The 23,248-nt window shown below is 34.9% G+C and overlaps 1 protein-coding gene and 2 pseudogenes across 2 annotated transcripts in view; 2 read left to right on the forward strand and 1 right to left on the reverse strand.

The window, feature by feature from the left end:
* ITCH (itchy E3 ubiquitin protein ligase) overlaps positions 1-23,248 on the forward strand; it is a 145,052-nt gene that overhangs the window by 59,830 nt on the left and 61,974 nt on the right. For both annotated transcript variants that reach the window (XM_025039970.1, XM_006921736.3), the window contains exons 3-4: positions 13,924-14,014; positions 21,807-21,948. In XM_025039970.1, the coding sequence (XP_024895738.1) occupies positions 13,945-14,014; positions 21,807-21,948 (212 nt within the window). In that variant the 5' untranslated portion in view covers positions 13,924-13,944. The remainder of the gene's footprint in view (positions 1-13,923; positions 14,015-21,806; positions 21,949-23,248) is intronic.
* Positions 2,115-3,155, reverse strand: LOC102896825 (annotated as a pseudogene).
* Positions 23,055-23,173, forward strand: LOC112471133 (annotated as a pseudogene).

The following is a 23,248-nucleotide window of genomic DNA, read 5'->3' on the forward strand; positions in this document are numbered from 1 at the left end:
ACAGGGCATGTAAACTGAGAATCTCACTATGGGGGTTATCTGGTGGACTATTTGGGGGGACTTCATAAGAAGAATCGTTCTATCTCCTGGCTTTTTGGTTAAGTCTTGGCTGCAGTGGGGCTGCGAGCCAAGTGGAAAAAGAAGATGGGGAGATTTGTCATTTGGTTCGTATATGTTCCTTTAGTTCTCTTGTTTTTGATACTGTTTTCCAACCTTCAAACTATGCCTGGCATCTCCCATTCTAGAGATGTTCTATTTTACCTGTTAGAGCTAAAAACAAACAAACAAACAAACAAAACCCAAGAAAACCTTCGCCTTCTGATCTGAAGTAGGGGGATTTAGGGATCAAAATGCTTTGTAAGCACCTTTTAACCAATTCTGCTTATGTGTCAACTTTACTTCTACTTCCAGAATTACCTAGTGCCTCCTCTTGAGGATGCTGCAGTGGAAACCATCTTGACTTTTCCCTGTTACCCCAGTATAGGAGTCAACTTTTTTAAGTGTGCTGTCAGCATCTGTCCACCTGCTTTGTATCTTACTGAAGTTACTTGCTTGTCGCCTCTACTTCTCTTTTTCCTGACCTTTATTATTATTACTTTTTTAATTTCTAAAATTCCTTTGTCAGAGTTTACAGAGAATTAGTAAGGGGATTCAGATGCGCATGTGTAATCTACCATCTTTTTGTTAAAGTTCCTTTCCCACATGTTTCATTTTTTTGTTTATTTTTGGATTCATACATTTTTCCCTCTCATCTTTTTCTTTCCTTTTTTTTCTATAGTGGTTTGGAATTTGTGCACTCGATTTTTACTTTTTTACTTCTTTGAAATTTTAGCTTGCATATTAATTCACAAAAGTTATTCAGTATCTTTGTCTTGTCCTGAACAATGCAAGGATCTTGGAACAATTAATTCCAGTTACCTGCCTTCCTGACTTTAATGCTGTTGTTCAGCATTTTAGCTGTATATTTTAAATCCCCCAAATTAGACGTTGTTTTGTATTTTGGATTTACCTAATGTTTACCATTTTCTTACTCACTTTTGTATCATGAGTTGCAGAACTTCTTTTGAGGATCATTTTCCTTATTTCCGAAGTAAATCCTTTAGAAATTCTAGTGAGGGTCCATTGATACGAAAATACTTTAGTCTAGAAAAACAAAATAAAAAAATTTTTTTTTGTTTTAAATAGCTTTATTGAGATATAGTTCACATACCATACAATATACCCCATTTAAAATGTACAATTCAGTGGCTCTTAGTGTATTCAGTGTTGTATATACATCCCTACAATCAATATAAAACATCATTACCCCCAAAAGAATCCCTGTGCTGTCACCCCCAGCTCCCCATCCACTCAGCCCTAGCAACCAATAATCTACTTTCTGTCTTTTTCGATTAGTCTAGACATTTCACATAAATGGAGTCATACAGTATATGTTCTTTTGTGACTGACTTCTTTCACTTAGCATATTTTCAAGGTTTATTCATTATATAGCATTTCTTCTTACTGCTGAATAATATTCCATTATATGAATATACCACAACTCATTCATTGGACATTTGGGTTGTTTCTGTTTTATGGCTATTAGGAGTAATGCTGCTGTGAACATTTATGTTCAAGTTTTTGTGTGGATATATGTTTTCATATTTTGGGTATATGCCTAAAAGTAGAATTGTTGGATCATATGTTAATTCAGTGTTTAATTAACTTTTTACATGTCCACCAGCATTGTATGAAGGTTCTAATTTCTCTATATCCTTTTCAGCACTTATTATCTGTCATTTTGATTATAGCCATCCTGCTATGTGTGAAGTGATATCTCATTGTGGTTTTGATTTGCTTGCCCCTGATGGCTAAAAATGTTGAACATCTTTTCATGTGCTTATTGGTCATTTGTGTATCTTCTTTGGAGAAATGTCTATTCAGGTCTTTTGCCAATTTTTCAATCATTTGTATTTTTGTTTTGAGTTATAAGAGTTCTTTATATATTCTAGATACTTTTATCAGACATGATTTATAAAAATGTTCTCCCATTTTGTGGGTTGATTTCTCACTTTTTTTTTAACCGAGGTAATAAATGCTATTTATGACTTCTTTAAATTTACATAGTACTTCAACATATTAATACCCTGTGAACTACAAAAAACCAAATACATTTGCAGTAATATTACTGGTCACCAAAATGGAGTGGGAAAGGAAACTTTACAATTGTGAGAATGTACAAATGTTTTCATTAAGGCAGTATCAACTCAGATGACTGTGTACTATCTGTCCCCTCAAACATCTCTCAACTCTGGAATGCCCATTGTGATGAAGATGTGTCAGCATACAATATTTCATAAATTCTCACACATTCTTCATTTTCTGATTCATCTGGTGAACTGAGAGTAGGAAGCTGGTCGTAGACATTATGCCATCCCTCCCTTTTGTGACTAAAACGTAAAGCAATCACATCCACTGCTAGGCCTGCTGTAGCCTTGGTTTCTTCCTCTGAAGCAGCCAACTGAGAATTGACTTCAACAAGATCCAGTGGTGACAGCAATCATTTATTGTGTATTTCCTTAGTAATATACATGCCGTCTCGATAGGTCAGGCGTTCCTGTGGCTGACCCAGCGTAGGGTCAAATGCATCAATATCAAAACTCAGATGGATTGGCCTTTGTCTTTTGCAAATCAGCAGATCAAATGTCTGTTCCATGACCTTCTGGATACCAAGTCGATTTCTGTCTCATGGAAAAATACTGGATATCATAATTCTTTAAAATAAAATGTTCAGGAGGGTCCACATCTCTTAGGCCAGTATGCACGATACTTGGGGAAGAGATACAACATGTGATCCAGGAAAATCCTGGGAGCTGTGCTACCTTGTCCTGTAGTTATCTGAGGAGAAATGAAACTGGCTGTCCATGGAGATTTCCAGATGAAGTTGTGAGGTGTGTATTGATGTCAGCATGGGCATCAATCCAGATCACACAAAGGTCTGGGCAATGCCGGGCATGTCCACTAATGGTACCAATTGCCAGGCTGTGGTCTCCTCCTACTGACATAGCTGTAGCAACCTGACACGGCTCTATTAACTACCTCACCTAGTTCCTAGTTGACATGGCCCACTGAGCAAGGATTCACTATCAGGTTATTGTAGAGATCATCTTTGTGGACTGGAGTGAAACAGTATTCTTCAAAGTCTATTAGGCAGCAGCCCAAACTGGAGAACGTTTTCGTCAAGCCTTCTGATTTCTCACTTTCTTGATGGTGCTTTTGAAGCACAAAAGTTTTAAATTTTGATTTATATTCAATTTATTTTTTTCTTTTGTTTCTGCTTTTGGTGTTATATCTAAGAAATCATTGTCTAATGCAAGGTCACAGAATTATACTTAATTTCTTCTAAAAGTTCTATAGTTTTACCTCTTATATTTAGATTTACGATCTACTGTGAGTTAATTTTTGTCCATGGTTGTGAGGTAGGGATCCAGATTCACTCTTTTGCATGTGAATATTTAGCTCTTCTGTTACCATTTGTTGAAAAGTTTAATTGTCTTAGCACTTTGTCAAAAATCAGTTGGCTATAGACATTTGGGTTTATTTCTGGACTAATTTCTGTTGCATTAATCCATATATCTATGCTTATGCCAGTACCACACTATCTTGATTATTGTAGCTTTATATTAAGTTTTGAAATTGGTAAATGTGAGTCCTCCAACTTTATTTTTCTTTTTCAAGATTGTTTTGTCTATTCCTGGTCCTTTGCATTTCCATGTGAATTTTAGGGTCAGTTTGTGAATTTCTGCAAAAAAAAGGCAGCTGGGATTTTGATAGTGATTGTGTTTAATCTGTAGATCATTTGGGGGACTGTTGCCATTTTAGCAATGTTAAACCTGATCTGTGAACATTGGATGTCTTTCCATTTATCTAGGTTGTCTATAATTTTTAGTTTTGTGCTTTTTTTGTCAAATTTCTTCCTGAATATTTTCTTCATTTTCATGCTATGTAAACAGATTTTTTTCTTAATTTTATCTTCAGATTTTTCATTGCTACCATACATACAATGGCTTTTATATATTATATCCTGCAACTCGCTAAACTTGTTTTAGTTTTTACTTAGATTCTTTAGGATTTTCTGTACATAAGATCATGTCATCTTCAAATAGAGATAGTTGTACTTCTTTCTCTTCAATCTGTATGCCTTGTATTTTATTTTCTTGCCTTATTACCCTGGTTAGAACTTCCACTACAATGTTGAATAAAAGTGATGAGATCTGGCAAGACAGTTCTTGATCTTCGGGGGAAAGCATTCAGTGTTTTACCAATAAGTAGGATGTTAGTTGTAGAGTTTTTATAAATGACCTTTATCTGGTTGAGGAAGTTTTCTACTCTAGTTTCTTGAGTGTTTTTATCATTAAAGGGTGTTGAGTTTTGTCACATGCTTTTTCTTTGTCTATTGAGATGATCATGTGGTTTTTGTTCTATGTTCTAGTGATGTGATTTATTACATTAATTGATTTTTGGATATTCATCTGTCTTTGCATTCTTGGTATAAAATCCATTTGCTCATGGGTTGTAACTAGATTCAATCTGGTATTATTTTGGTGATGATTTTTGCATCTATATTCAATATAAGAGATACAACCACTGTGTATAAGAGTTCTAATTTCTTTGCATTCTTTCCAACACTTGTTATTTTGGGGGAGGGGCATAGTGGCCATCCTAACAGGTGTGAGGTAATATCTCATTGTGAGTTTTATTTGCATTTTCCTGATTGTGTTGGCAAGCATCTTTTCATATACTTGTTGGTCATATGTGTGTCTTCTTTGGAGAAACGTCTGTTTAGGTTCTTTGCCCGTCTTTTAATTAAGTTATTTATTTATTCATTTATTCATTTATTTATTTATTTATCTATCTATCTATCTATCTATCTATTTATCTATTTATCTATTTATTTAGCTGTTGATTTGTAAGAGTTCCTCATGTATTTTTGGGTATTAACTATCAGATATATGGTTTGCAAATATGTTCTCCCTTTCCATAAATTGCCTTTTCACTCTATAGTTTCCTTTGCAGAGCAGAAACTTTTTAGTTTGATGTAGTCCTTGTTGTCTACATTTGCTTTTGTTGCTTGTGTTTTTGGTATAATAGCCAAGAAATCATTGTTAAGACCAGTGTCATGAAGCTTTCTTTTATATTTTCTTGTAGTAGTCTTATAGTTTCATGTCTTACATTTAAGTCTTTATTTAATCCCTTTTGAGATGATTTTTGTTTATGGTGTAGGATAAGGGGCCAATTTCATTCTTTTTCATGCAGATACTTGGTTTTCCCAACACCATCTGTTGAAGAGACTATTCTTTCCTCATTGCGTACTCCTTGTTCAACATCAGTTAACTGTATATATTTTCTTTTGTGATTAAGGATCTTTGATTTTTTTTTTTTTTGTTACTGTTGACATACAATATATTAGTGCTCATCTGGATAAGTCTAGTAATGGGGTTATTGTCTTAATTTCTTTTTCAGATAGTTAATTGTTAATGTATAGAAATGCAGCTGATTTTTGTATGTTGATTTTGTGTCTTGCAGATTTGCTGAATTTTTTATTAGATATTAACAGTTTTTGTATAGAGTCTTTAGAGTTTTCTATCTGTACAATTGTGTCATCTGGAACAGAGATAATTTTGCTTTTCTTTACTGATTTAGATGCCTTTTATATTTTTCTTGCCTGATTGCTCTGGCTGGGACTTCTAGTACAATGTTGAGTAGAAGTGGCGAGAGTGGGCATTCTGTCATGTTCCTGGTATTAGAAGAAAAGCTTTCAATTTTTCGCCGTTGAATGTGATGTTAGCTGTGGCCTTTTCACATATAGCCTTTATTTTGTTGAAGTAATGTCCTCTTCCTAGTTTGACAGTTTTTATCATGAAAGACTTGAATTTTGTCAAATGCTTTTTCTACATCAATTTTGATGATCATGTGATTTTTATTTTTAGTCTTTTTAATATGGCATGACACACTGATTTTCATATGTTGACCTATTGTTACTGAGCAAGGGCCTACTGCTTGATGTACATAGAAGCCAATAGTGTGGCACCAACTTTTGAGAAAAGAAAAATGTTTTACTGCTGAGTCGACCTGCATGGAGACAGGAAGCAAGGCTCAAATCTGTTTCCCCAATCCAGGGTTTGGGGCAAGTTTTAAAGGTTTAGGAACAGGCTGGTATGTGGAAGCACTGGTGGTGTTATGGCGCGAATGATTCTGAGACCCACGGAGCCAATTGAGATTAATTATGAGCCTTTATTAGCCGGCCGGCGACTGACTCTCTACCACGCAGGGTTAGAGGAGATCAGCCCTGAGCTTCCCAAGCAGGCCGCTTATAAGGTTTTTTTACTACATCTTTGAATGAACAGATTACAAGAAGCAGAAGTTAGTCAACTTTTTGTACACAGATAAATGTATTCGGGGGAACTCTCAGCAAACAGGGCCTAATAGACAGTTTTATCATCTTTACCTTGGAATGTTGCGCTTCTCCCTGGGGCTGGCACCCGGAGATATCACCTCCCTGTAACTGAGTTACTGCTCTCCCTAGTGGCTAGTGCCTGGAGATACCACTTCCCTGAAACTGGAGAATTTCCACTTTTACAGTGGGGCAGGTTTTGATTGGAGAGCTTTGGAACTGGCCATTTATGGTAAGATGTGGTAAAGGGTTTCAGCACTGTATCTTTCTGGACAATAGACCCTTCACTTCTGAAAGGGTACCAGTGTTCAGGTTCTGGTCATGTCCTGGTCCTTTGGTTCATGGTAGGAGGTAAGGGTTTGGGGGGGTGGGGGTGAGATTTTGTTTTGAGTTCAGCTGGAGGTCAGAGTTCTCTGCCCATACGTCAGCTGCATGAGATGCAGTTTTGGTCTCTTGTCTCTGAAAAGCAACTCAGTAGCTTGTTAGAAACAAGAGATAGGATCAGTTTGAGCTGGTTCTGAGGTTACACCATCCTTGTATCTCATTGAGTAATTCTATGTGGTCATGGTGTATTAATCCTTTTAATGTGCTATTGCAGTGGTCCCCAGCCTTTTTGATACCAAGGACCGGTTTCATGGAAGACAGTTTTTACACAGACAGGTGGAGGGGATGGTGGGGATGGTTTGGGAATGATTCAAGCACATTACATTTATTGTGCACTTATTTCTATTCTTATTACATTAAAATAATTATACAATTCACCATAGTGCAGAATCAGTGGGAGCCCTAAGCTTGTTGGTCCTGTCTGGGGGTGATGAGAGACAGTGAGAGCCAAAGTATGTTGCTTAAATCTTGCTTCATAAAGATAGGATGTTGGAAATGGAAAAAGGCTTTTCTGTGCTTTTGTGGCAGTCTTAAGATATTCTGCCTTGACTTTGATCCAGAATGTAGGGAGATTTGACGTCTCGAATATACTTTTAAGGCCACTGTCATTTGCATTCTCAAGCAGTTGATCATCATCTAGCACGGACAAAGTTGATTCAGCTGGCTTATTACAAATGGATCGTAGATCCATTCCTTTCCAGTTTAGGGGTCTTTTGTGGTTAGGGTCTTTTGTGGTTGGGGTCTCTTGAAAGCTGAGATAGGTGATCATGCACCAACTGGAAGAAAGAACGCCCTGGCTCAGTCTCTTTCAAAATCTCAGCTAATGTTTGAAATTTGTCAAAAATCCCAGTATTAACTTGTCACCTCCATATAGTGCTTTTGAATGCAGCCACTATATCTGCCGACTTGAACACAGTTGTCATTCTCCCCTGAAGTGACAGGTTGAGTTCGTTAAGCAAGTTAAATGTGTCACACAAGTAAGCAAGTTTTGCAACCATTCTGTGTCATTGAAATATGCTGCCAGTGGTGACTTTTTCTAAAAGAAATCTCTGGCTCTCGAAACTCTGGCTAGTGATCTTCCTTTAGAAAGCCATCTCACTTCTGTGTATGAGAGAAGACCTGTGTGCTCTGTGTCCATCTCTTCACAGAGGTGTGTGAACAGACTTGAGTTCTAGGCATGTACTTTAATGTGGTTGATAATTTTTTTGTGTGTTATCTTTACCAGGTTTTGGTGTCAAGGTAAAATAGCCTCATAAAATGAGTTAGGAAGTATTGCCTCCTCTTAGATTTTTTGGAAGAGTTTGAGGAGAATAGGTATTAAATCTTTCTCGAATGTTAGGTAGAATTCCCTGGTGAAGCCATCTTGTGCTGGACTTTTACTTTTTGGTAGGTTTTTGATGATTGTTTCAATTTCCATACTGCTGATAGATCTATTTAGATTTTCCAATTCTTCTTGATAATTTTAATTATGTCCTGCAAAACGCTGTTAAGTCCAGGTGACATTTTTCAGCTAGCTAGCATTTCTCTATGGATGACACAATGCGTAGACTCATATTCAGAAGCGACCTCTTTGACCTGAGTAGTGAAACTGGAAAGCCATCCAGTCATGGCAGCTGCTCCGTCCATGCATATCCCGACACAAAATGACCAATTCAGTTTTCTTGATATGTAATCATTCAAAGACTTGGATAGATCTGCATCTGTGATGTTGGTTGACAACGAAAGTACACATAATATATCCTCATGCACATCCTCCTGAAAAATAGATCTCACAAAAACAAGCATTGTTGCTTTGTTGTCAGCATCAGTAGACTCGTTGACCTGGATTGCATACCATTGTGACTCATTAATCCTAACAATTGTGCCTCAATATCCTCTGCTATTTCATCAATTTGTCTAGTTATAGTGGTAGCTGAAGGAGGAACACATGCCACCTTTTGAACTTCAGCTTCTCCTCAAAGTTCATGGCAAATGTCCTTAGCCGGCAGAATCAACTCTTCACCAATAGTAAAGGGCTTAGCTTTAGCAATGTGGTTAGTCGCTAAGAATGATGCTCTTAGTTCAGACATATTTGATGAATGGTGGCCTTAAGTAATTGCTTCTGTTCTTCGTGTTCACTTTTTTTTTTTTTTGAAAAACTCCAAAGGCTTGTCTTTTAATGCAGGGTGCTTGGTCTCCATGTGGTGAAGCAGTTTTGAAGGTTTCATGGCTTTGTTGGATAGCTGCTTGCTACATATTATACGAAGCAGGCTTGGAGAATGTGAATCACCTGTTGCAATGAACTTGTAATTTAAGTAGGACTCTTGGTATTTTCTTTTAAATGCAGCTTTCTTTTTGTTGGCAGTCTTAGAGCCTTCTGCTGTCTCATCATTTTGTCTTTCCCCCTTTTCAAAGAAGCTCTCTAGTGACTTTTGTTTTTTACTCATTTTGACTGGAGTTGGCTTGTGGGCTTACCAAAACTGACTGAGGCAAGTGTGCATTGTGGGAAAGAGGTGTGGACAGAAGTCATAAATAAAATAATGAGCAGGCCACTTGCAGACGAAAATAAGTGTCAGATTCTAACTTACAGTCTGCCACCAGGTGCAGCTTAATTGACATATAGTTGAAGTACATCAACTCTCTAGTCACTATAAAGCCTGTTACCATAAAGCCACTAGCAGCTAATTGTCACTTGCCAGTCACTGATAGGATTTTGATATGAGTCTGCAAGCAGTTGATTTATTATGGTCTCTATGCAGTCAAACCTCTCTGCTGTTAATCTGTCTTTATAGCCACTCCCCAGTGCTGGTATCACTGCCTCAGCTGCACCTCATCATGAAATAGCACTGTATACTTATTAAACTGGCAAATACCAAAAAGTTAACAATACTAAATGCTGGCGAGGATATGGAGTAATAGGAGTTCTCTCCTTCAGTCCTAGAAGGAATGCAAAATGGTACAACCACTTTGGTTGGAGTACCATTTGGCAGCTTCTTACAGAGCTAAAATATAAGCTTACTATTATCCAGCAGTTATATTCCTATTTACCCAATTGAGTTAAAAACTTATGTTCATAAGTAACATGCACATGCATATTTATAGCAGCTTTTTTCATAATTGCCCAAAACTAAAAGCAACCAGGATGTCCTTCAATAGGTGAATGGATAAACTATGATACAAACACAATGGGATGTTATTCAGCAATTTTTTTTTTAAAAAGCAGTCAGGCCATGATAAGATATGGAGGAATCTTTAACCATATTTTGGAGTGAAAGAAGCTAGTCTGATAAAGCTCCAAATTGTATGTTTCCACCTACCTGACATTCTAGAAGAGGTAAAACTACAAGAGACAGTAAAAAGATCCGTGGCTGCCAGGGGTTCTGAGTGAGGGGAGAGGGATGAATAGGTGAAGCATAGGGAGTTTTTAGAGTGGTGAGATCTTTCTGTGTGATACTCTAATGATGGATTCATGGCATTATGCATTTGTCAAACCCATACAACACAAAGAATTGTACAACACAAATAGTGAATCTTAATATAAGTTGTGGACTTTAAGAAAAAAAACACAAAATATTCCAGGCACTGTTTGATATGGTAGACAAGGTCCCTACTTTCGTGGACCTTACAGTTCTTAAACAAATCAGAAAAATTTTCAGTGATGTGATATAAAGTAGTAGGATGGCTACTTTAGATTGAATAGTAAGAACAAATCTCTCTGAGGAGATGATATTTAGCTTGAGGCTGGAATATAAGAAGTGTTAGCTTTTAAAGGTAGAGGAAAAAGCATTCCTAGCAGAAGGAACACTTAGTGCAAAGGCTCTAAGGGTGGAATGACCGTAGTGTTTTTGAGAAATAGAAATAAACTCAGATTTGTAGTGGATGAGGAGGAGAATGACATAAGGTAAAGTCAGAGTCAGTCATGGGTAGACTGGAGGGGATCTTCTGTAATCCAAGATAAGAAGTTTGGATTCTATTTTAAGTGAGATAGGAAATTATTGGGTGTTTAAACAGAGTAGAGCATGATTCAACTTTCATTTTTAAAAGAGTACCCTGGTTTCCATATGGAGACTGGATGGTGGGAGCCAGAGCTGGGAGCAAGTGGAAAGGCAGGGAGACCAGTCTAATGAATGACTTGTAGAAATTTGTTTGGGAAAGGTTAGATGTTTGTGGCTTGGAATAAGATGGTTAAGAAGAGAAGAAAAAAGTAGGTATATATTTTAAGGTTTATAGTAGGGGTATATTTTATAAGTAGAATCTTAAGAACATGTTAGTGAGGGAAAGATAATGAATGTATCTTTGGCTTGAGCAACTGAATGAATTATGGTGCTGTTGAGGCTAAGGTGAGTATGCCCAGGTATAGAGAGTTTTGATTTAGTCATTTTTACTATGTAGGCAGTTGTAAATAATAGTCAGACCTAAGAGTCTGGAGCTCAGGGGAGAATATGGGACTTGAAGTATTTAGTTTCTATTCTATCTACTTTGTCTTGCCTGTTTTTTCTTTTTTCATTCTGATATTTTTAAATTCTTCATTTATTTTGTTTTTTTAAATTAAAAAAAATTAATCACTGTTGACATTCAATAGTATATTAATTTCAGATGTACAGCATAGTATTTAAACATTTATATAATGTATGAAGTGATTCCCCCGATAAAGTCTGGTACCCCCTGACACCATACATTGTCTTGCCTGGTTTTTAAATTGTACAAGTCGTCATTGATACACATTTTCTTTTAAAAACCTCTAACAATACATATAAAACCAAAGTTCCCCATAATCACATTCTTTAGTACATAGACCTCCCTCCTCCCTGAAGGAAACCACTGTTAACGAGTATGGGATATATACTTTTTCTACATTTATTTGTAAGTCTGTGTACCTATAGAACTATATAGTTTGTTGTTGTTTGTATATATATACATCATATTGTATGTATTTTGTAACTTTAAAAAAAGTTCATGGGATCATTCGATTTCAGTCAATAAGTTTGTTTTAATGGCTCCATAGTATTCTCTTCTGTAATATGAATATGTGATTTATATAACTGGTTGCCAGTTGATATTTAGGTTATATCTGTAGTTTTTCTTTTTTACTATTATACAAATAGTAATTTTTATTTCTTTAAAGAATTTAAAATAATTTTGATTAAAACAAATATGTATAAGTAGTTAAAAATTATCAGCATATTAAGGCCAAAAATTTAGCTTTGTGCATTTTCATGTATAAGTCAAGGAATAAAACATTGAATTTTATAGAGTTCATCTCAGTAAGAATTATTGTTTCATTTCATTTTGGCAGATTTGAGAAGATCAGAATTGTTTTATATTTAAAAATTTTAACGGAAGCCTAATTTTGTATAAAAACTCAAGGCAATATTTACAGTTTAAAGATATTTTGTTTGCCTTTTTATTTTTGTATTTTGTTTGACTTTAATCTTTACCTTGATCTACTCAAAATGTTGTTAATATTTTTATCTAGTCTCCAAAAGCCTAAGAATAGATTATTTTAAAAACATATTTAGTTTAATTCATATACTATTAATGATAAATAACAACATTTACAGAGCTCCCTCCCCGCCCCCACACACACACATACAGTCATTCAGTCTTTATAACAATTGTGAGGTAGAGGTAGTGTTATCCCTATTTTTCTGACAGGATACCGGGACCCAAGGAGGCTATATAACTCAGTATCATATAATAAGTAAGTGTTGAGCCAGGAATCAAGCCCAAGTATACCTGCTTTGTTATAAAATCTTTGTTAATGAATCATGCTGTTTTCATATGGTGATTAACTCTTCTATGATTAGGGATGGAACAAGATAATGTTACCTACAGTTTTTCAGTTAGTATAATTAGCCATTTTTTCGTTCATTTCCTTGAACAGATATTTGTTTGCTATGTGTCAGACACTGTTTTGGGCATCAGAATTTCATCAGTGAACAAAACAAAATCCCTGCTCATGTGGAGTTTATGTTCTAGCCAAGAGAGTCAAAAGCAATGAATTTTATACTTTGTCAGAAGGTGATTATATTTTATAGAAGAAAAAAATGACCAGGATAGGTGGAACAGACTGTAAAATTGTCAAGAGAACAAATAGAATGAAGGTCCCTAAGGCTAGAACATGCTAGAATTATAAGGAAGTAGATGTTTGAGTAGAGAAAAACAGAAGACAGTAAGACCAGGTAGTTGAGATTAGGGGAAGCATGCATCATATCAGGTCTTTTAGGTCATTGTATGGAATTAGGCTTTTACTCTGTGTAAAATGGGAATCCTTTTTGGGTTTTGAATATTTTAAATGAGTCATCATCCTGGTTGTGTTGAGAATTGGCACTGAGGTTAGATGAGGGTAGAAACAGAGATCTCTGCTAGATTTTTGCAGTAATCAAGGAGAGAGGCAAAATCTAGGAAAAATATGGCTGCCTAGATTTTGCCTGAACAAATTGGTGGTGGAGGTAGTGAGAAATGGTTGGATTCTGGATATGTTTTGTAAATAGAGACAACAGAATTTGCCAGAGACTGGAAGGGAAATACAAAAGAAGGGAGTCAAGGATGACTCCAAGATCTTTGGCCTGAACATCTGAAAGGATGGAATTGTCATCAACTGAGATAATTTACAGGGAAGATAAGGAGTTCATTTTTGGATATGTTAACTTTGCGATGTCTTTTAGATACCCAAGTGAAGAGTGAAGTCTGGGATAGAAATATAAAGTTGGGACTTTGGATATACAGATAATATTTACCACTAGATGATATTTCTGAGGGAATGCATACAGAGAGATAAGAGAGAACCTAGGATACTCCAACATTAAAAGAGTGCAAAGAAGAAAAGGAATTGTCAGAGGAGTCTAAGAAGGAATAATCAGTAAGACAGGACGCAAACCTAGAGAATGTGTCTTGAGAATTCAAGGGTAGAAAGTAAACCTCAGAAGAAGGTTTGATCGACCATGTCAGATTTTGCTGATAGGTTAGGCAAGATGAATACTAGAATTGAAAGTTATATTTAGCAATGTGAAGGCCACTGGTTATTATGTGGCCTTCAGTGGGATGTGGAAATGGTCTGGTTAGCAGTATTTACTTTTTTTTAATGGGAATTTTTGATGTTTATGTGTCTCCTTTGCCATGTTCAGGTTTGCTATCCTGTTGATGATATGTCTGACAGTGGATTAGAGCTTGATTCAATGGGTAGCCTGACCATGAAATCACAACTTCAGATCACTGGTAAGTCTTAAAAAAAGATCTACTACTTTACTTTTTCCCCCTAACATAAAAAATAATCTTAAGAAAAATTTAGTGTCTGTTACTTATCAGATGCGAATTAACATTTGCTTGAATGAACAAATAGAATGTAGATATGTAAAATGTACATTTTTATTTCAGTTTTTTTTGTGTAGCATGTGTTAGCATTTCATTTCTTTTTATCGCCAAATAATATTTCATGTAAACACATACCACATTTTATTTATCCATTTATCAGCTGATGGGTATTTGGGTTATTTACACTTTTCAACTATTATGAATAATACTATGAAACATTTATGTACAATTTTTTCCGAAGCCGTGTTTTCAGTTCTTTTGAGTATATCCTAGGAGTGGAATAGCTGGGTCATATAGTATCCATGTTTAGCATTGTGAGGAATTCCAAATTATTTTTCAAAGCATCCTGTATCATTTTACTTTCTTACCTGCCATGTTTGAATGTTTCAGTTTCTCCACATCCTTGTTAATGCTTGTTATTTGCTTTTTGATTACAGACATCCTAGTGGGTTTGAAGTGGTATCTCCTTGTGGGTTTGATTTGCATTTCTCAGATGATTAATGATGTTGAGCATCTTTTCATGTGCTTATTGCCATTCGTATATCTTTTTCGGAGCAATGTCTTTAAATTTTTTGGTTGCTGTTGTTAGTTAACTAATATCTCTGTCTTTGTTTCTTTCTCTAACCATAAAACAAAATATATTACTTTCAGATTAATATTCTTAACATGCTACCTGATATTGCATTTCTTTGACTGTGGTATAGAATTTCTTTAGCTTGGGCTAAGACCTTACAGTTTGGCACCATATAGTCTCTTTGTAGGTCTTCATATATGAACTATTTGCACTACTTAGGGTGAATCCCTGGATTTTCTTCGGATATATGTGTGTCTTATCACAGAGAAACCCCAGTCTCTCTCCCTTAAATTTAATGGTATTTATTGATTATAGAGCAATTATCCTCTATTATTTTAAGTTCTATAATACCTCCGGATTATGAATATTAGGCCAAAAACCATATTATTATTATCCTCAAAACCTAAAAGTGATTGAATTATATAAAAGTAACACTTTCTTAAGGTGACAGGATCTTAAAATTTATTTTGGGGAATTTCTTTACTAACTACAGTCTCTTTCCTTAGTAATGTCTGATTCCCAATGAAAGATAGTAATATTTTTTTGCTAAAGCCAGATTGTAATTGTTTCCCCTTTCCCCATCCTCAAACTAGCCCGATTAACTGACTTAATTGGGTCAGGCTTCTTAGGGCTTTTCTTTTTGGGGAGCAGCTTAATGTTGAAACATTTAATTGGAACAATCTTTTACAAAATAATTTTCGGATTAGGTAAATACTATATATATGCTGTTTATTTTTAAAAACAGTAAAATAATAAAGTGAGGGGTTCTTATCTCAGTCCTTGAGAGATAAATATTATTCTTTTAGATTTAGGTTTATATTCTTTTAGATTTTTTTTTTTTTTGCATAAGTTACCTATCTTACTTGCTATCATAATTATTACAGTAAGAAAAATGTTTAATAAATGCCAGAATACACCTCAAGAAGACATGATCCTCAGCCATTTTAAAGTTTTAAATCTTGGATTTAAAAATTTTGAGAATGCACAATTTCAGGGCAAAATTAGCTTAATAAAAACAAACACGATGAATAATGAATAAAAGTCATATTTAGCAGATATATCATTAACTATGAGACAAGTGGAGAGCATAAGATAATAATAAAGTGCCAAGTTGAATAGAATCAAGTGTCCTTCATAATTCATTGTTTTCTTTTGATGCTAGAAACTGGATAACTAAGTTTTTTGCACAAATCCCTTTAATGACATTGTATTTTTTATTCTGTTAATAGATCAGTTATAGTATTTGTTTTTTATTGTCAGCTGCTTCAACATCTTTCTAGAATCGAGGAAGGCATAGACAAGTGTAAAAAATGAATGCCATGGTATATGGTAATGGCAAGAGGAGATAACTTTGGTTAGGAAAAAGAGATCAGTATTTGGCTAGAGTTGCTTAGGTGGTGCTTAAAGCATTGCTATTATTTAAATGTAGAGAGGTAGAAAAGGGCCCTTTCAGGAGAAAACATGAACAAGAAGCATAAAGAAAGAAAATGCACAAGACTTCCCTTTATATCCCCAAAGCCACTACTGCGAAGGGAGGAGTCATGAGAATTAATGGAAGTGGGTCATCTTCTTCAGGTGTGTCAGGGCTGCAAAAAGATCAGTGCTAAGGGAGATGGGAAGTTTTTAACAAAGAGCAATCAGATTTATGTTTTTACAAAGTTGATGTGAAAGATTGATAAGTGAATTTAAGGTCAAAAGTTAAAATTCTACTTTGTGGTTCTGCTCAAATTTATTTTCTTAACTCTATCATATATAAATACATAATATTCCTATTATTTGTTTATAATATATATTTGCTTATTGAGCTCCCTTACCAGATTGAGGGCAAATGAAAAATTTATTTCAGAAAAATAGCACCTATTATAAATTGTAGCAAAATAGAGGTTTAAAAAAATAATTCATAGTGCTGTCGATAAATGGATTTAGAGAACTTGGATGAGTTTTAATTTCACTAAATTTTTTATAAGAGTATCAAAGGAAAGGCAGCCTCACCTTTTAAGCATTTATATAAAATAAAATAAAAAAATGTGGTTCCAGTGCATTAATAACACTTTCTATAACTTTAATGTGACTAATTTATGGATATAACCCAAATAGCCATTTAGCTATTCAAGTTTGAGTTGAATGGGAAAGATTGTCTTTTGTGCTACTCTTTCGTGCACAGGTTAAGGTAATTTGTTGTACTCCCTTTAAGAACTTCCATTGACATTTAAATGACCTTTTAACATTTTGTTTGGTATTCAGTACACCTGTATTGATTCTCATGTTGGGCAATAGCTTTCCTGTATGATTTATCAGATATAGAAAAATTTTAACAAAATAGTAAATGCTTTCAATGTTTTGATTCACATGCCATTAAAACTTCTACAGTTAAACTCTTAGTGATGTCCTCTAGCCACCCACTCCCAGTTTTAATAAAAAAACTATATAGATTAACAATTCCTGTTTTCAGGGGAATTAATATCCCTGGATTTTAGTCCTTGTTCTGATACTTAATAGTTGTGTAACCTTGTGCATGTCATTAATACTTTTGAACCTTTGTTTCCTCGCCTTTGAACTGTGGATATTAGTGTCTTTGTCACATGGTTGTTGGAAGATAATGTATGTAAGTTGGAAGACTCCAAAACACTGTATGAGTACAGTGTAGTATATTTCCCCTAATTCCTTATTTCTTTCTTCCTCTAAGATTGCTCATATCTAATATTTTAACAGCAGTCTAAGCTTAAATCTTTTATAAGGTTTGTTGCTTATTTTACATGGTCTTCTTAACATTTGAATTTATTTATTTATTTATTTTTATTTAAAAGAGGCCAGAATGGCAAGAATGGTACTGTTTGTGAAAGATCATTGATGTTTATTGTAAAAGTTTAATTTATGGCCAGAATGGAAGTTTTAACATTGTTATCAAGAGACTAACTGGTAGATCTCATGTTTAGATTTTTCTTTACTTCTTTGTCCTTTACCTTTTGTATCTTGTCCATTATTAGATTCTGCCGATTTTTACTTTTGCATTTCCTGGATCATCTACTCTTTTTCTCTAATCCTATGGTTTGGGTCCCTTATCTTGGGTGTAAGTCTGTTTTCTTACATCCTCTTCTGTCTTTGGCCATTTCCTATTTAATTATGTTCTATACATAACCTCATCTATTATACCGAATTTATCTGTGCTTTTTTATTTGGTGCTGGCTGTATGCTAACATTATACTGTGTTGGCAAAGTAAGTACTTTGGTATTTCCTAGAAATTTCTTAGTCTGTCTTTCCTTAAAATGCATCATTTGAAGAAAAATCATCTTGATTCTAGTTATTACTAATTGGAAATAAATCTTACTGTATTTTCCCAAATTTACTAGAATACTATATATTTAGCTTTGATTGCTTGGGGACCAGGAAGGTCCTTCGTATTTAAATTTTAGAGTCAAGAGTTTATATTCAGTTCTGCCTGGCCAGGACATAGTTCTGCCACAGAGGCCTGTCATGACTTCTGACCACAGAGGGTAGCACTTGCCTAACTGGTTTTATTGCATACCAGCTTATCATACTGCTACTTTACCTGGTCTCAACACCCTTACTTGTTTTACCTTGTTCACTATAGCCTCCTGGTTCCTGAGATGGGTTGGGTAAGCTAAGGAGTCACTTCTGTTTTCTTTAAATTGTCAAAGTTTTATTTTGTACAGAGATGTAGAACTGAAATCAGGTCATAAAACATTGACCTTAACAGAAGGATCAGAAGAACACTAATATAAATCACAAAACTATATATATATGTATATGCAGTAGATTGTGTGTGTGACTATAAAGCATGACTATAAAGCAGGGAACTTTGTTTTCTACCTTGACTAATCCTTTGGTTCAACAAATGTATTAAATGTCTCTCAGGTTTAAATCACTAAGTGCTATAGAAGTTACAAAGACTGGCTACATCCTTGCCTTGAACAGTATTACAGAGTGAATTAAACAAGTAAAAACTAATAAACTTAGTAAAAACAAAGACAGAATGAAAAACTGTAGGAGCCATACATAAATATTCAAATGCTGTGGAAGCATGGCAGCAGGAACAGTTTAACTTCTTAGGTTTAAAAAAGCATTCAATCAAAGAGAAGGAAGCATCTGTCTCTCAAGTAATAAGATTTTATTGAATAGAAAAGGGGAGCAGGATGTAGCACATACAGAGGCATGAAAGTGCATGGCCCTTGGGAGGGACAGCAAACAGCTTAGGGGTGGTTAGCATACCAGGGAGCTCAGCGAGATTTGGTATAGGAGGAGACTGGAATGGTATATAGTAAACAATGCAAAATGCCCCAGAAGAGTTTAAATTTCATTTTGCAGGCATTAGAGAATCATCAAAAAGCATTGACATAGTCATGTCTGTTTTAGGAAGATAATTCTAGTAGCTGTAAAAGATTGGATTGGAGAAGTGAGAATAAAAACAGACAATTGTTAGGGGCCTCTTGCAGCAGATGACATGATACTGACATTTTTCTGGTTCCTTTTATTTTTCCAGTTTATAATTTACAGATCTTTTATTCTTTTGATTAACTACAGGAATTTAAATTTCAGGAAGGTAGTACATTGATATATTTCATAAGAGGACTATAACAAAAGTTTTACGCAATCTAAACTGAGATTTGAATACTTAAATAATTTCTTCTATCCAGACTTTGCAGTGATCCTTGGTCAAACTTACAAATTTTGTTCAGCTTGTCTTTTTATGTGTAAAATTAGGATGATAATACCTATCTCACAGCATAGTCATGAGTATTGAAATGACAATACTTAAATGCCAGACGCATGGTAAACACTAACAGTTGGTGTTAGTTTCCCTTACCTTTTTTATTTTCCCATTAAAAGTTTCCTAAAGTGGCTTTGTGGAGTTGGGTGGGATTATGTGTCAAAATAGCTTTCCAAAGTTTAAACCCTAAAAAGCCACTGAGGGCAAATCATTTCTTACCTGTCAAGCCTACAACTCCCCCTGTGTTTTAGGTTTAATCAGTTTTTCAGGACCACGAGAGCTCCTGAAATACAGTGGGTTTATGCATAGTTGTTTGCACTATTTCCCCTTTTCTCAAACCAGAAATGTATTAAAAATAGTATTAAATGTATTAAAAAATATTTTTCTTTGGCAATTCTGTGATTACATTTGGTTTTGTATTAAGTATTAGAGCTTTATAGTACATATTAATCAGAGAGGTCTTGTCCACAAGTACTTGAATATTTCCTGTTCTGGATAAGATTTTTTACTTAATGTTTCCACTTAAATGCCTCACAAGCATCTCAAATTTTATATATTCATTATAAAACTCTTGATTTCCTTCCCGTGCCACCCTCCTCACACTAGTTCTTTTCTAGATCTTTTCCATCTTATTAAGTGACATCATCTTCTATCCACTTATACATGCCAGAAACCTGGGAGTTATCCTTCCTGCTGCTTTTCCTCAACTTCCTCATAGAATCTAATCCTGTTGGTTCTCCTTAGAAAATACTTATCCTTCCCTTATTTCCATGTTCACCACCCTAGTCCAAACCATTGTCAATATACATTACTATAGTATCTTTTAACTCCTACTTTTGTCTTTCAACTTACTTTTCCTACAATAGAGTAATCTTTGTTAATCCAATCATCTGTATCCTTGGTGCTAATAACAACACCTAATATGTGTTGTAGGCACCCAGTAAATTTGTTGAATAGCACTCTTAAAATTCTCAGTGGCTCCTTATTGCCTGCTTTCCCAACAATATCTCTTGCAGCTCTTCTTATCTTTGACAGAATTTTTTATTTTGGGTGGGGGGTAATGCATATTGATTTCAGATCAGACTGAACTTTATTATACCACATATTTCAAAATAATGACGAAGCCCTAATTTATAGAATATGCATACATTGTTAGAATAGTAAATCTCTAGCTGGCTTGGGTGCTACCAAAAAGGCACAGAAGCACAAAAGGACAGTATTTGATCTGTGAGAAGTCAAGAGATTCAGTGCTGCCACCCCGAATTGTGTCTGCTAGGATGCCCAGACAGTCTGAGCTTTGGAATGAATGTTGAATTTCCTGGATAGCTGCTATACAAACTCACTAGCAACTCCAAGGGCCCCTTAACCTTGGTGGGCTCTGACATTCTCTGAACTTTTCTGTCAGAGTAGATATCCAGGTGACAGAGTATTGGCTGTGATCACCACATTAATAAGGAAGCAATCAATGAGTTGTCACGTATGGGAACCATGGGTTGCTCTCCTAGATTTGAATCTTCTTCTTGTATCTTCCAAGGGGCTTACAAAGGGCTATTTTATGGCAAAGGTGTCTAACTCAGAGGTGAAGGGTAAGGAGTCAGTATCTCAAGATGCACGCGTTGGAAGCTCTTGTTAAGTTAGTATGAGACATATGAGATACTACAAGTAATCTTAGTTTGTAATTCTCTACTTCCAGTGGCTTTCCAGAGTGCTTAGAATAAAACACAAATTCCTTATCTTGGCTTAGCTAAAAGTGTTCTTATCTCATTTACCATTCTTATTCTTTTCTGATTGCTATACTTTTCCTCAGATATGCCAAGCTTTGTTTGGAATGCTTCCTTTTTCCCACCTCCATTCTTCACATGATTAGCTCCTTGTCATTTCAGTGATTGCTTAAAAGTATTTCCTCAGAGGCCTTCCTTACTACCAAGTCACATTCTGCCACGTTAGTCTGTTTTTTCATCAGAAGGACTTTTCTCTAACTAGGATGTTATCTCCTTAAGGGCCAGGGCCTTTTCTACACCATACACTCCTCTATCCATATTAGATATTAGAGCAATATCTGATACATGGTAGGCATTCAAATATTTGTTGACCAGGTTTGTCAGTGTACTTTTGCATTGACCTCAGAGTTCTTGGACTATTGATACTGACAGTGGGAATTGATGATACTGATGGGAATTTGGATGGTTGGTGTGGGGACGTCCTATATTGATTTACTAGGGTAGAAGGAAATGCAAAGGTCATTAGTGAATAAAATTAGTAAATATTTTAGAGTAAACCTGCTTCTTTGATTAAAAGTAATGTTTTATTTAACCTTTATGAAATTAAAGTGATTTGAAGGATGGACTGACATCTCAAATTATTGAAATGTTTTCTCTTTTCTTTTACTTAGTCATTTCAGCAAAACTTAAAGAAAATAAAAAGAATTGGTTTGGACCAAGTCCTTATGTGGAAGTTGCAGTAGATGGACAGTCAAAGAAGACAGAAAAATGCAACAATACGAACAGTCCCAAATGGAAGCAACCCCTTACAGTGTAGGTTTGAAAGTATTTTCTACATTACATTTTGTTTAGTAGATGAGCAGAAAAACAGCTTTAAAAAAGTTTCTTACTTGTTTGCTTTGTTTCTTCTCATCTTTCCCCCCCATGTTCCTAGGATTCTTTTCTCTAGTTCCCTTTTTGTTTCTCTTTAAATAACTTCCGTTTTTAGGTCATTGGCCTAAAAAGATTTTTAGCAGCTCTTTCCTTAACTTAAGGTTGAAATAGGGGGCTATGAGTAGTTTGCTTTGTTTTTTTTAATTTAATTTTTTAAAGTAGTTGATTTTTAAAAATTATTATGCCCCCCATAGAACCTACTCAGAGATTTTTTCTTTAAAAAAATTATACTATTTATTTTATTCTACAACTCTGCTTTTATCCCTGACATACGTGGTTATCTTTCTAGTTGAGTACATACAGTTCTAATTTCCCTTATATAGCTACATAATATTTCTTAATATGAATGGACTATCACTTATTTTACTAGTTCCTTATTGATCAGTTGGTTTCTAATGTGCTGTTAGATAGTGTTACAGTATAAATCCATGTACATGTATCTGTATGTTGGTGTTTTTATCTCTAGTATGAATTCATAGAAGTAGGATATAACTCAATGTCAATACTTACTGACAGTGCCCCAAATGTTGATATTGAACACTCATTCAAGGGAATTATAGGTTAATTTTAATTTTTTAAATCAAAATGGAAGAAAAAGCATGATTCAGTAATATAGCATATTTGACTTGGGGACCAAATGTATATTAAAATGTAGTTCAAAATGTAACTAATTGTCACCACATCAAATAGAAACAAATTGCTTTCATTATTTAACATTTGGAATTCTTGCATTTTTTTTCCCTTAGAGATAGAAACCAGTGACTAAAAAAAAGTTTTGTTTCTAAATGGTGAGATGAGGCATTTGAAACTATAAGCTCTTCTCTTCACATGATACATACTATGTGGATAGTATTTATTCCCAATAAATGACAAAACAAATTGGATATGCCTATATTATTCTTTAAAATGGATTTTTGAAGTTCTAAGGCATCTTAATGTACTTTTTGATGAATTTGAACAAATGAGTGAAATTTAAGAATTTACTGGTCTATGGCCATGCTGCCCTGAACAAGCCCGATCCCGTCTGATCTCGCAAACTAAGCAGGGTCGGGCCTGGTTAGTACTTGGATGGGAGACCACCTAGGATTACCAGGTACTGTAGGCAAAAAAGAAAAAAGAAAAAAAATGTAATTGTAACTTATTTAGAATCCCATCATGATATTAAATGAAATATTTTTTT

Source organism: Pteropus alecto, unplaced genomic scaffold (genome assembly GCF_000325575.1).
Source record: "Pteropus alecto unplaced genomic scaffold, ASM32557v1 scaffold45, whole genome shotgun sequence".
Classification (NCBI taxonomy): domain Eukaryota; kingdom Metazoa; phylum Chordata; class Mammalia; order Chiroptera; family Pteropodidae; genus Pteropus; species Pteropus alecto.